The sequence below is a fragment of the Gossypium arboreum genome, chromosome 9 (genome assembly GCF_025698485.1).
Source record: "Gossypium arboreum isolate Shixiya-1 chromosome 9, ASM2569848v2, whole genome shotgun sequence".
NCBI classification, from domain to species: Eukaryota; Viridiplantae; Streptophyta; class Magnoliopsida; order Malvales; family Malvaceae; genus Gossypium; species Gossypium arboreum.
The window spans coordinates 81,457,092-81,469,814 of record NC_069078.1 but is presented as its reverse complement, the minus strand read 5'-3'; the positions used below and the strand labels follow the sequence as shown (position 1 = coordinate 81,469,814).

At 32.9% G+C, this 12,723-nt stretch overlaps 3 protein-coding genes across 5 annotated transcripts; 2 read left to right on the top strand and 1 right to left on the bottom strand.

Moving 5' to 3' along the window:
• Positions 1-963: 963 nt before the first annotated feature.
• LOC108455424 (GDSL esterase/lipase At5g03610-like) lies at positions 964-3,436 on the top strand. The gene is made up of 5 exons (XM_017753981.2): positions 964-1,020; positions 1,108-1,330; positions 1,412-1,683; positions 2,471-2,786; positions 3,103-3,436. The coding sequence occupies exons 1-5, from the start codon at positions 964-966 to the stop codon at positions 3,330-3,332; spliced, it is 1,098 nt and encodes a 365-aa protein (XP_017609470.1). The 3' UTR covers positions 3,333-3,436.
• A 1,297-nt stretch (positions 3,437-4,733) lies between these two features.
• On the top strand, positions 4,734-8,317 carry LOC108457134 (26S proteasome regulatory subunit 6B homolog). Its single transcript, XM_017755997.2, has 6 exons — positions 4,734-5,410; positions 6,800-7,030; positions 7,126-7,284; positions 7,376-7,528; positions 7,717-7,800; positions 7,908-8,317. Exons 1-6 carry the CDS (start codon positions 4,910-4,912, stop codon positions 8,040-8,042), a joined length of 1,263 nt encoding a protein of 420 aa, XP_017611486.1. The 5' UTR covers positions 4,734-4,909; the 3' UTR covers positions 8,043-8,317.
• Positions 8,318-8,674: 357 nt separating this feature from the next.
• Positions 8,675-11,653, bottom strand: LOC108457136 (phosphopantetheine adenylyltransferase-like). Of its 3 annotated transcripts, none has more exons than XM_017756000.2 (8): positions 11,543-11,653; positions 11,407-11,452; positions 10,873-10,993; positions 10,690-10,780; positions 10,015-10,074; positions 9,511-9,605; positions 9,111-9,180; positions 8,675-8,982 (listed from the first exon to the last, which is right to left on the bottom strand). In XM_017756000.2, the coding sequence occupies exons 3-8, from the start codon at positions 10,893-10,895 to the stop codon at positions 8,860-8,862; spliced, it is 462 nt and encodes a 153-aa protein (XP_017611489.1). In that variant the 5' UTR covers positions 10,896-10,993; positions 11,407-11,452; positions 11,543-11,653; the 3' UTR covers positions 8,675-8,859. The 3 variants fall into 3 exon arrangements, with proteins under 3 accessions (XP_017611489.1, XP_017611487.1, XP_052874975.1); XM_017755998.2 differs by having other exon boundaries at positions 10,690-10,761; positions 11,543-11,644; XM_053019015.1 differs by lacking the exon at positions 10,015-10,074 and having other exon boundaries at positions 10,690-10,761; positions 11,543-11,644.
• Positions 11,654-12,723: the final 1,070 nt, after the last annotated feature.

Below are 12,723 nucleotides of genomic sequence, written 5' to 3'. Positions count from 1 at the left end.
TGAAGACAACAAAGATACTTACAAAACATATCTACAAATTAAAAAGAGAGAATACATGTGTAGTGAATGAGAAGAAGGAAAAAAAAAGAATTAATGGGAGTAGAAAAAGGCGGGCGATAGCCAGCCCAGAGATTAACACCGCCACTGAGCAAAACAAAATATAAGAAGCAAATAACTTAAAAAAAAGTTCATCTTTAATCTTAAATGATTGTATTATAGTAATAAATCAATATACTACCTTTATTCATCTTCACAACTTTAAATTGAAATTTAGAAAAAAAATAAAAATGTTAGTAAATATGATGGATTAGAGGTGCTTAGAATACTTTTATTAAGATTTTAGTATGTCTCTAAGATAAAAGAGAATCATGAATACTCCAAGCATAATCATGAAAATGACTAATAGAAAAATGTTCTATATACCTACCAAATAGATGTATTTTTCTACGAGATTACTTTTTGTTTTTGAAGATAACTTTTCCTAAAATTATATGAAGTTATACAATAAAACTAATAATAATGGTATTTTAGATTCTAATTGTTTAATTTTTAGATAATAAAATATTATTACTTTTTATGATTAAAAATTAGTATCACTACTTTAAACTCCATAAAAAAATATCAAAGTCGTTCCCGGCTTCCACAACAACCTTCATTTGTAGATTTTTCTCAATGGCCTTATGATAACCAAATGATACAACCTGCGTCCTATTCTAATGCTTACAAGTAAAAAACTTCCTAGTCTATCATTTAGCCAAGTCAACGTAAGAGAAATATACGCATGTTAGAGAGAAATACAAGTTTATACTCTTGATTAAGCCTTACGTAGTTCCACTATATAACCTCTTGAAATTATCAGTTTATCGGTCATCTTCCAATTTTCCAAATATCACTTCTCAAGCTTAAGGTTAACCAAACCAAACCATTTCCTTTCCTTTCTTTTACCCAAAAATTTTCTTTTCCATGGACACTCAAAACTCTCTCTTCTCACTCTTTTGTTTCTTCCTAGTTTGTTTTTTCTCAGATAATAAGAAAACAAATTAACCCCATTTTCTGCTTCATTTGCAAGGAGTTTTTAATAATTTCTTTTGATGGTTAAACAATGGAATTGTAGATGAACAAGTTGTTGTTGAAGGTAGGAGGTTGCCTTGGACATCATCACCCTTTGGTTTTAGACCAAAAATGTTGTTTGTGTTCGGATATTCCTATGCTGATACGGGGAACACTAAGATAGCAGAGACAAGATCTTGGAAATTCCCTTACGGAAATACATTTCCCGGGAAACCTTCTGGTCGTTTCTCCGATGGTTTTGTTTCCACTGATTACATTGGTAAAATATTAATTTCTATCTTTATTACATATTAAGAAAAGCAAATTAAGACTAAATTGGGAATGGTTTTTGGAGAAGCAGCGGGGTACTTGGGAATGAAGACACCGATACCGTACAGATGGAGGGAACAACTGAGTGAGCGAGTGAAGGATGGATTGAACATTGCTTATGGAGGTACAGGTGTGTTCGACACGATGGTTGCGGAGCCAAATATGACCACCCAAATCGATTTCCTACAACAGCTTCTCCACGACTCAGTCTACACTAAAAGGAATTTGAAAACTTCAGTCGCATTTGTCAGTGTTGCAGGCAACGACTACGCCACTTACAATGCCAAAAACGGCTCTGCACAGGTAATAAGACCATATCTGTTTTATTTATAGTTGGTGATGACTAATTAAACTAAATTATTCAGGCTCCTTTTACAACCAAAACAGAAAAAGAAACCAACGTTATTGTAGTTTTGATGGTAGCCATAAATAGTTGGCTGCAGTGTAGGTAACTCGGAATAAATGTGAAATACAGCTACAAGTATTAGAATTTACATTATAAAATATGAATGTATTTTTATAATTTAAAATTTAAACTATAGTAGAAAAATACATAAATATTCTTAAAATCAACTCCTTTTTCATTTTAACTTTGACTTTTTTTTATATTTCAATTATTATTTTTAATTTATTTTACCTTCCAAAATTTATCTATATTTAACAAGCGGAAATAAAATGATAATTCAAATATCAAAATAAAATAAAAATTAAATGTCAAAATTAAAATATATATACTCTTAAACCTTTTCATTTAATTAAAGTAGAATTTAAATTTTAAAGCATGCTCGATAATATAGTGTGTGATATAAAATGATAAGTTTTATAAAAGTTGCCGTCACCATTTTTCTTGTCTATCAAGTTTGTATTTATTTTTTGTTGTCTCAATATTATGTGGGAATGTGATTCTGTAAAAATTATATATTACGTGATTGATTTTAAAGATTTCACTTTTATATTTATTTAGGTTAACCTATACTTTTTCTATATTATTTGTGCATTTGAGATTTAATTTTTATTTTTATAAACTTATTTTTTAAAATTTTATATTTTAAAATTTAAATTTAATTGTTGAAGTCATTAAAATTTATAGGATTTTCCGGCCTTCATGGAAAGCCTCGTGAACCAACTTATGGTGAATTTAAAACGCATCCATGACATGGGAGTGAGGAAAATAGGCATTACCTCACTGCTACCATTGGGTTGCCTCCCTAGAAACACTGCCCCATTCTCCTTTCAACACTGCGACGATACTTACAACGCCCTCGTTGCCCTTCATAACCAGCTCTTGTCTCAAGTTGTCAACACCTTGAACCAACAAACCAATACCTCCAATAACCCCTCATTCTTTATTCTTGATCTTTATAATGCCTTTTGGACAGTTTTCAATCGGAATGAAACTTATGAAGGTAAATATTTTATTTAACTCTTCATACTTAGCTTTTGTCTTAAAAAGTAGATTAATCAAATATTCAATATATCAAATATCATTAGGTCCTTATATGAGTAACCGTGAGCTTATGTTAAATACCAATTTAGATTTGATATGAAACATATTTAAAATATATTATCAAATTTTAAATGAGCGTATATGTTATATGAACAATTTGAATCGAAACTAACATTTAACACTCAAACTGACGAAAAAACTTGATTGATATAATACTGATAATTTAAAGACTTGATTAGAATATGTTACAATTAACCTTCAATTTTTTATTGTAGGAAATGATCCAACATTTGAGAAGCCATTTGAGCCATGTTGTTTTGGAGTAAGTGGAGGATTTAAATGTGGAAATGTAGATGAAAATGGGGAAAATAAGTACACACTTTGCTCAGACCCTATATCCAAATTCTTTTGGGATGGAGTTCACCCTACAGAACAGGGATGGTACGTTGTATACAAAACTCCTGCATTTCAAAACAGTCTCAAGCAATTTTATGGTTTGACTTAGGGACTTTGCAATGTTTACTTTTGCTTTTGGTATCTCTTGAGATCCCTTTTGTAATGATCTCTTGGTTCAATCAGTTGTATGAAAGCTCTTCACTGTTATTACCATTTGCATTGGGTTCTAAAATTGTTTGATTGCAAGATTCTCGTACCTAATGAAACAACAGCAAAAATGTAACCCAATTGTTTTATGTAGATCGGGTTTTTAATCTATGTCTATGGAAGAATCAATTACAGAATTACAACATAAATTTGGATGTTTCGATCTTATTCTTATACATAAATTCACTTAATAACCTTCAATTTATGGAATGTTGTAAAATAACTCTTCATGAAGAAGTTAAAATAAATACTCTTTTATATATAAAAACAAGAGAATGACCGAAACTTTATAAAAAATTCATCCACAACTTCAAAAGTGATTGATAAATCAATCTTATAGAAATGAGATAATATAGCACTAGGGATGAGCGTTCGATCTAATTAAATGAAAAAATTTCGAGTTGACGAGTCTTATTTTATCATCTTAACTCGATTTGAAATTTTTGTAAATTGAGTCGAGTAAAATGAAATTCGAGTAAAATTGTTCGAGTTAAATTAAAAAATTAAACATGTTAAATTAAAATCTTGTTACAATATAACTAATTTTACGTTGGAGCACATAACTTTGAAACCATATATATTTAAAACTTCTTCAAAACAAAGTAATAATAAATTTAGATAGATAAACTTGAATTATTAATTAATTTATTTAGGTCCAAAATTATTAATTTAGAAAATTTTAAAATTTTAATTTTCTTTATATATTTTTAGAATAATTTTAAAAAGATTATATAAATTTTGGAAATTTTATAAATATTTTGAATTTTTTTGTAATTTTATTGAGAGAAATCAATTTGTTCATTTTCAAAATTGATAGTTATCAAATGATTATTTACACCAATCTATTATTTGAATTGTAAAATTCAACTCGATTTAAACTCGAAATTCAAATTACTTATTCGAGTTAGCTCAAATAACTCGATTTGACTAACTCGAAATTCAATTTATTTTATAAGTCGAAACTTCATCCATGATAAAATGCTTCACCCATAGTATTTATATTCGAAAATACATGTCGTTTTGAACAAACTTCTATACTATTTTGAACAAACACAATTAATATTTAATTACTTAATTTTTAAATTAACAGAAATTAAATTATTCTAAATATTTTAAAAAATTAATTTTCTCAATTTTAAAATTAAAAAACTGAAGAAATATTTTTATCAAAATTAAGTAATCAGAATGTAATTTTAAATCCAAGTTAGAGGTGAAATTAACCTTTTCAAAGATTGGATAACCCACCTGACCCGATAGGCCAGACTTGATTAGAATTGAACTTGGATAAAAATATTCGCATTTCAACTCGGCCCGACCTAAATTCAATCCGACCCTGACCAGGGACACCTGTACATGGAGCCATTTTTGCTGCCAGTATATAATAAACAAAGGTGTCCTTTATCCCATTCGATTTTTATTTAACTTCTGTTGTGACCTTTTCTTGTTCTTCAATCCAAATTCAAAAGTCGGAGAAAGTAAATGGCAGCCTCAACGGTGGTGGCGGAACCGAAATCCTCGGCAGAGGCACCATTCCCCGTCACAGGAACCGACCTCGGCAAGTGCCTGACAATGGACCCTCCCTTGGGTGCCGATGAGGACGATCTGTACAGTAGGCTGAAATCCCTTCAAAGGCAATTGGAGTTCATAGACATCCAAGAAGAGTACGTAAAGGATGAGCAGAAGAATCTCAAGAGAGAGCTTTTGAGGGCTCAGGAGGAAGTCAAGCGAATCCAGTCGGTGCCTTTGGTCATCGGCCAGTTCATGGAGATGGTCAATCAGAACAACGGAATCGTCGGTTCCACCACCGGCTCCAATTACTATGTCAGGATATTGAGCACCATTAACAGAGAGCTGTTAAAGCCCTCGGCTTCTGTGGCTCTTCACCGACACTCCAATGCCCTTGTTGACGTGTTGCCTCCCGAGGCTGATTCCAGTATTTCTCTGCTTAGCCAATCTGAGAAGCCCGATGTTACTTACAATGTCAGTTTCTTATCTTCTTTCTTTTAATTTCATCTGTTCTGAAGCTTGGTAGTTTATTGATTTATTTTTAGGATATAGGTTATCTGTTTGCGATGATTGATTGGTATTAGGTCCTTTTTTTTATTATACCTTGCAGCCTCAATTCTCGTGTTAATCGATTTGTTTGGGTGTGTAGTTAAAAAAAAAAAAAACTAGGATTTTTGTATGCCACAGTCAGGAGAATATGGGGTTTTGGGTTTGACAATTAGATAAGGTTAGTTTTGCTGAAAAGTAAGAAGAATTGAATAGTATTTGAGTCTTTTTCCTTTTTACATTCTTAAATAATTTGATGTTTGAATTTGAAGCTACCATATGTTAGACAAAATTTGCACCTTTCATGAGCTCCTCTGTATTGGTTTATTGGACTTTTAGCCAGATTAACATAAGCTTGGAATATAAAGTGAAGCAAATTCCATCTGTTACGTGGGGAATTTACCTTAATAACTAAAATATGCTTCAATATTCCAGGGTTGGCCTAAAATTTTGGGTTGTGTCACTAGTTCTTGAATAGGAGTGTAAACGAGACATTTGTGCTCGCAAGTTATTTGGATTTGAATCGCAAAAAACTCAAGCTTGATACAGTATTTATCAAACTGAGTTTGAGCTCAAGCAACTCAAGATAATGCGAGAGTCGAATTTGAGCAACTTAATACCTGCTTCGAGTAGCTCACAAGCCCAATTGAGCATTTTATATATAGTTTAATATTCAAAATTGCATGTGCAAAAGCTTAATTTGAGCTTGAGCTCAAGTATGGGAATGGAGTAAGTGAGATTAATTGAGCAGTTCGATCATATCTTAAGCCAAGCTTAATCTTAGAAAATAAAACACTATCGAGCTTGAGCCATGTTTGGGTAGATTACAGCCCTATTCTTGAATAATGAAACTATGTTATTTTAAAACTGATGGGTTCCACACTGAATTTGTGCCATTTTCAGTGGTTTCTTAAATTTCACATGTAGAATGAGTGGAAGGATAGTATTTTCATTCTTGACTGGTTATTTATTTCATTTTAAAATGTTCTTGTCGTTTCACTGGTTACTGTATTAAAACAAAGCAAGGGATGTTTTGAGTATCTTACATGATTTGTAGTCATTTGTGTCTTTCTAATATTGTAAATTTATATTCAATTTTCAACTATTTAATTTGAACCAACTACATATTTGAAATTTAAGATTCTTGTATTATTTTGATTTAGGGATAAGTTATTGTCGGTGTTAGTCCTCTGCTGTAATAGACTAAACAGACTCTGTTAGAGTACATATCTTCCTTTCTCGGAATAAAAATGACAATTGTTATGTTTTGGTGGTTGTTCCCTGTATCTGAGACTTTGTTCTCTTCTATTCACTTAGGATATTGGAGGATGTGACATTCAAAAGCAGGAAATCCGTGAGGCTGTAGAGTTACCATTGACTCATCATGAGCTTTACAAGCAGATTGGGATAGACCCTCCTCGTGGTGTTTTACTCTATGGCCCCCCTGGCACTGGGAAAACAATGCTTGCAAAGGCTGTTGCTAACCATACAACTGCAGCCTTCATTAGAGTTGTTGGATCTGAATTTGTTCAAAAATATTTGGGCGAGGTAAGGCTACAGTTCACGTTACTGATATTGTTATTTAGTGTCGGTTCTCTTCTTCTGTTGGCGGATAATAACCTTGAGCATTGTTACTGTTTCAGGGCCCACGGATGGTTCGTGATGTGTTCCGTCTTGCTAAAGAAAATGCTCCTGCTATTATCTTTATTGATGAGGTGGATGCCATTGCTACTGCTAGGTTTGATGCCCAAACTGGAGCTGATAGAGAAGTTCAGCGAATCCTCATGGAACTTCTGAATCAGGTATGTATGACTTAAGGAATTTCTTGAGTGTCATTCACAATGTCTGAGGAAGTTGAAATTTACTTAACCATTTTCTCCAAACTATTTCTAGATGGACGGATTTGACCAGACTGTGAATGTTAAGGTCATTATGGCAACCAATCGAGCAGACACTTTGGACCCTGCACTTCTTCGTCCTGGAAGGCTTGATAGGAAGATTGAGTTCCCTTTGCCTGATAGAAGGCAGAAGAGGCTTGTTTTCCAGGCAAGTAGGGCAATATGTATATCTATGTCCATGTCATTATTGTCACTAGTACATTTCAGTGTGATTGGTGATTGTTTCTAGTTGTGTATTTTCCTTTCATTCTGTTTATCCATTCTGGTTAGATGAGAGTAGGAAAGGTTGCATTTTGTTTTGTTGGCTGTATTTAAGGTGATCTTTACCTTTCACAGGTTTGCACTGCTAAAATGAACCTAAGCGATGAGGTTGACTTGGAGGATTATGTTAGTCGGCCTGATAAAATTAGTGCTGCCGAGGTTGGTTGTGAATACTATCTATCATAGCATTCTATGTGTCTCTCTTTCTAGATTTGTTCTTGAAATCTTTTTCACTCATTATTTGAATGCATGTTGGAATCGGACAGATTGCTGCCATCTGCCAGGAAGCTGGAATGCATGCGGTTCGCAAGAACCGATATGTGATACTTCCCAAGGACTTCGAAAAGGGTTACAGAACAAATGTGAAGAAGCCTGACACTGACTTTGAGTTCTATAAATGATTAATGAATATGGAGTGCGCTATGGATATTGAAAATGGAGTTTTCAAGATGTTGCTGACGCTGATGTACAAATCAATTTAAGTTATAAACTATTTCTTTAGTTATATTCGTTTATGGACATAGTTTAACTTGTCAAGTGTTTATCATTGATTTTAGATTTTAAAATTATTATACTTTTACAGCATCAATATTTTTACACTAATTCGTGTTACATAACATATTACAAAATATACAATAAATATTATAATTGAGTAATGTTTTTATAAGAACACAAATTGATGTAGATTGTAAAAGATTTGCAGTCAAATGATATATATATTTATAGCATTTATAAAAATAATGAGGTAATTTCTTTCAATGACTTATGTCTTGTAAATCTAAATTTATCAGAGTGCTTACCGTAAAAGCCCTACCCGGTGGATCTATTAAATTCCAACAAAAAAAGTCGACATTTATTTAATTACAACAAGAAAGTTGCCTAGAATAAACATTTAATATACTTGCTAAGTAGTTCTTGTTTTCTGTTTTATGTTATTGTTGAAAATTATTAATGGATGATAAAATTTAGTACTTCGTTCAAGGAAACGATAGGAGCACATATAATCTAAAGAGAAAAGTAAGAATACACCTACTTTATAAAAATATTTATTCCTTGAGACTTCATACTTGTGCTTCTCAATTTCATTTAGAAGACGGTATAAAACACATTGTAGAATGTGATAATGATATGTACATACATAGACATTGCAGTAATTGAGGAATCTCTTGTGGACACCTTGCTATAAAAATGGTTTCCTAACCTTTCTCAACATTGGCATTACCTCGACTCATCATCATGCTTACCCTTCCCTTGCTGTTTCTCAGCCTCCAGCTTCCTTAATGTTGTTGAGCTAAGCTTATCTTGGCTACACTCTTCAGAAACTAGATCAACAACTTCAATCTGCACAACTCCATGATACATATAAAGCCAACTCCTTACTAGTTCCAATACAGAATTTGCTTCAACTTAATATATATATATTCATCCTCATCACATGAATAAAGAAAATGAAACCCAGAAATTCTAACCTTTAGTTGTGAAAGGCCTCTGTCAGCTCTATTTCTATTGACCGATATTCCACCTGGTATTGTCTCCTTGCTGCAGAGAATTAAAACCAATCAAAGCATGTGCGAGACCATGACTACTTAAGCAATAAAAACAGTATAATATCCTTGGAGATTCAGCTTGCATTAACATAACCACATTTCTATCAACTACAGAAATAAACCCGAATTGGCAAAGCCGACTAGGTTAAAAAACAGAGAACACCTATGAACTATCGATGTATAGCCAGAAAAGACTAAAGGCCTGAAAGGCGAACTGACACAACTCATATAAAACAACTATTTTTCTATACACCACACCAAAAAGGAAATGCTCTGTAAGCTTTATTTTACAAGACTAAAAACATGCTGGTCAATTACAAACCTGACAACAATGGCATCTAAATTCTCATCAACAATTGAAGGGCCGTATGGATCTGTAATCGGTCTAACATGCACAACCAGCTCAGGTTTGATAGACTGCACAAGTATAAACAAATTCAATACTATCCAAAGAAAAGAAGCTAACAAATTATACAAAAAAAAAAATCCAATAAACAACACCTCAGGTTGAAAGAATGGTGTACTGTGTTATTTTTCTTTCTCTCTTAACTCTTTGAATAGATATAGAACACTAGATAGAAGGTGATGCAGTGTCATCTAGCTGACACACAACATAATGACAGGCAAAGGAAACACATGCAACTTGATACACGCCATCTATATCCATTAACCTTAGTGCAGCCTCACTTCAAGCTGGCATACAACATTCAACTCCAGTTGAATTAAAAAAATGGCGGTGCAATCACAGAAATAAAATGCATTAATCGAATAAATACATTTTTCTGGCTCAACATGCAAGACATTAACAAGATATTCCTTCATTTACCTTTATATAACATTCCACATTATGCATCCTTTCCTCAATGGGCTCTATTAAATCAGAGTACTACAGAAACAAAAAACAATATATATATCATGTAATATTGGAATTTCAACAGCTTGGAATAAAAATAAAGCATAATATCTTGATGTCTCAAATGGAAAACATCATCTCTTACATTAAAATAGGTCTAAATTTATACGGCAGTGATACAGATTTACTTCAAGGGTGCATCCACTTTTTTGCTAGAATGTAATAACAGTTTGCAAAGCACCTCTTTGAAAGGACCATAATGGAGTAATAACTCAACCAATTCCGCACAAACGGTTTACCATCATGGACATGTGACAAAAAGCAACAAGTTGAAATACGTACATCATTTAACTAGTAATGTTTAGGAATAAATAGGGTTTTGGTGCTCATCACAACTCTTACAGAAAGGGATTTTGCAATAAGTAATACAGTCTAGAGAAGGAACTTATATCAAACTACAACAGAGTTCAGACATAAAATCTGTTTCCTTTCAAACTGATTTCAGTTAAGCTAGACAAAATTGCTACTCATCTCTCTGAAGTTTTCTCCAATGAAAAATCAGTTATCAATGACTAAAACCACATATAATAGCAGTTCATTAGGTTATTACGCACAATCGCCCCTAAGAAAACACAACTCAGCATTTACCTGTTTGTTTGTCAACATTGGCCCATCACAAACTCCAACTACAATCCGGCTCCTAGCCAACTCAGCTGATGACTGTTGACAATGCACACTTCTTTTGAAATTTGATCCGTTCAGATGAAAATTTTGAAAGAAAAAGAAAGCTGAAAGCGAGAACTAGAGATTTTTTTTTTTTTAAATGCTTACTCTGAGGAAGAGGCGATGACCATCGTGTAAGCGATCAAACGTGCCGCCAAGAACTACAGCTCCATATGAATTTGGTGGAGAAATCTTTGAATCCACTACTGATTCCTCCAAAATTGCCATTCTGAAAAGCAAAAACAAATATCAGAAAACAAAGGAGACCTTTTCTTCTCCCTCCCTCCCTCCCCATCTCTCTTCTCTTCAGAAAATGAAAAGAGTTTGATGATCTTATCCTGTTTTATGTTTGGGGTACGCAAGATTTAAAGGACGCCATTATCTCTCTTGTATACTGCCCTTTTTTGGCATGAGAAAATGAATTTAGAATGTGATTAATCAAAGTTACCCATAACCATGCCAACTACAGATTTTTTTTATTTTTTTTATGAAAAATGCAAACTTTTAGCTTTATGGGATGCAGAAAGAATTGCTCCCTTCCATATTAAATCAAACAAATGAAAATAAATAAACCCCACAAGTTTTGGATCCAAACTCCAAACAATTATGGAAAACATAATACTAAAAATTAAAGTTTTGTACCTTTTTCTTCTTGGTGTTTCTAATATTTCTTTGCTCTATCAGATACCTGCAAAGAAAATAATTTAAAATTCGATAAAAACCCCCTTTCCATCCATAGAACGAGAGAGAGAGAGAGAGAGAATGCAATATGATTTACAGTGTGAAGTATATGTTTGGTTGCGGGGAAACCGAAGCAAAATGAAAATTTTTGGAAAGGACACCCAGAAAAGGAGAAACCCAGTACCATTCTTTAAACCAGTCAAGCGTATCCTTCAAGCACACGTGACATAGAGATGACCACGTGTCAAAAACTTTGTTTTTTTAATTAGAATGTTTGTCCGACCCGCTCCCCCGACATGACAAGGATCTCCCGATCGGTTTGTTAAACAGGTTAAATAAATTAGTGATTAGGTTAATAGTTCGACCAATAACACAAAATCAGATTTTTATAAAGGCTTAGTATTTGGTATATTGTCGTGAATACATGAGTCACGATAGAGTTCTCTTCTAGTCCCTGTATTTTTATCTATCATTTTGTAATATCGAGAAGTCTCTTTTTGCCAGTTTCAATCGGCGGTGGTGGTCTTATGGCAGTCGTCGGCCCCCCTCTCCTTCCTACACTCTCCTCTCCCTTCTCTCTTGATGATCTTTCCCCTCCCATTCACCTCCTTTGCTGTCCTCTGTTCTTCTTCCTTCTGTTTTCTTTCTCCTTTCTCTTATCTTCCTTCCTCCCTTCCATGAAGGCGGTCGGCTTGTTACCATCGTCACCAACACTTCCACATAGCATTTTAAGCGCCTTTTTATGCTTTTTCTTTCATCTATAAATAGGACAAGCCTCCCAACATTTTTCTCAAGCTTTTAGGAATTTTTTTCATTGAAGAAGTACAGTGAATGAGCTTATAGTTAAAGTTTTGTATTATATATATTAAGGAAAAAAAAGTTAAAATATTACACTAAATTCGATATCAATGGAGCCACATTTAAACAGAATCTCTTCCCTCATCACGAAAAATTTAATAATCAGAACCTTATACAAAAAGAAAACGTATTCTAAACAATACTTATTGAAGGAACTTGAAAATTAATAAAAAGTTTGACCCGGAAACTCGAGAATCCATTTTTTGAAATATCCTGACTTTTATATATATACGACTTTTGAAGAAAAGAATTTTGTGATAAATATATTTACTAAAACCTTATATAAAAAGTAAATTAATCTTTAGTTGAAATGAAAGTTAACTGTCAATTTTATTTTCTCGTAAATTCAATTCTATGAATTTCTTATTATATAAAAATATAAAAAGATAAAAACACTTTAGTAATAATATAATTTATCCC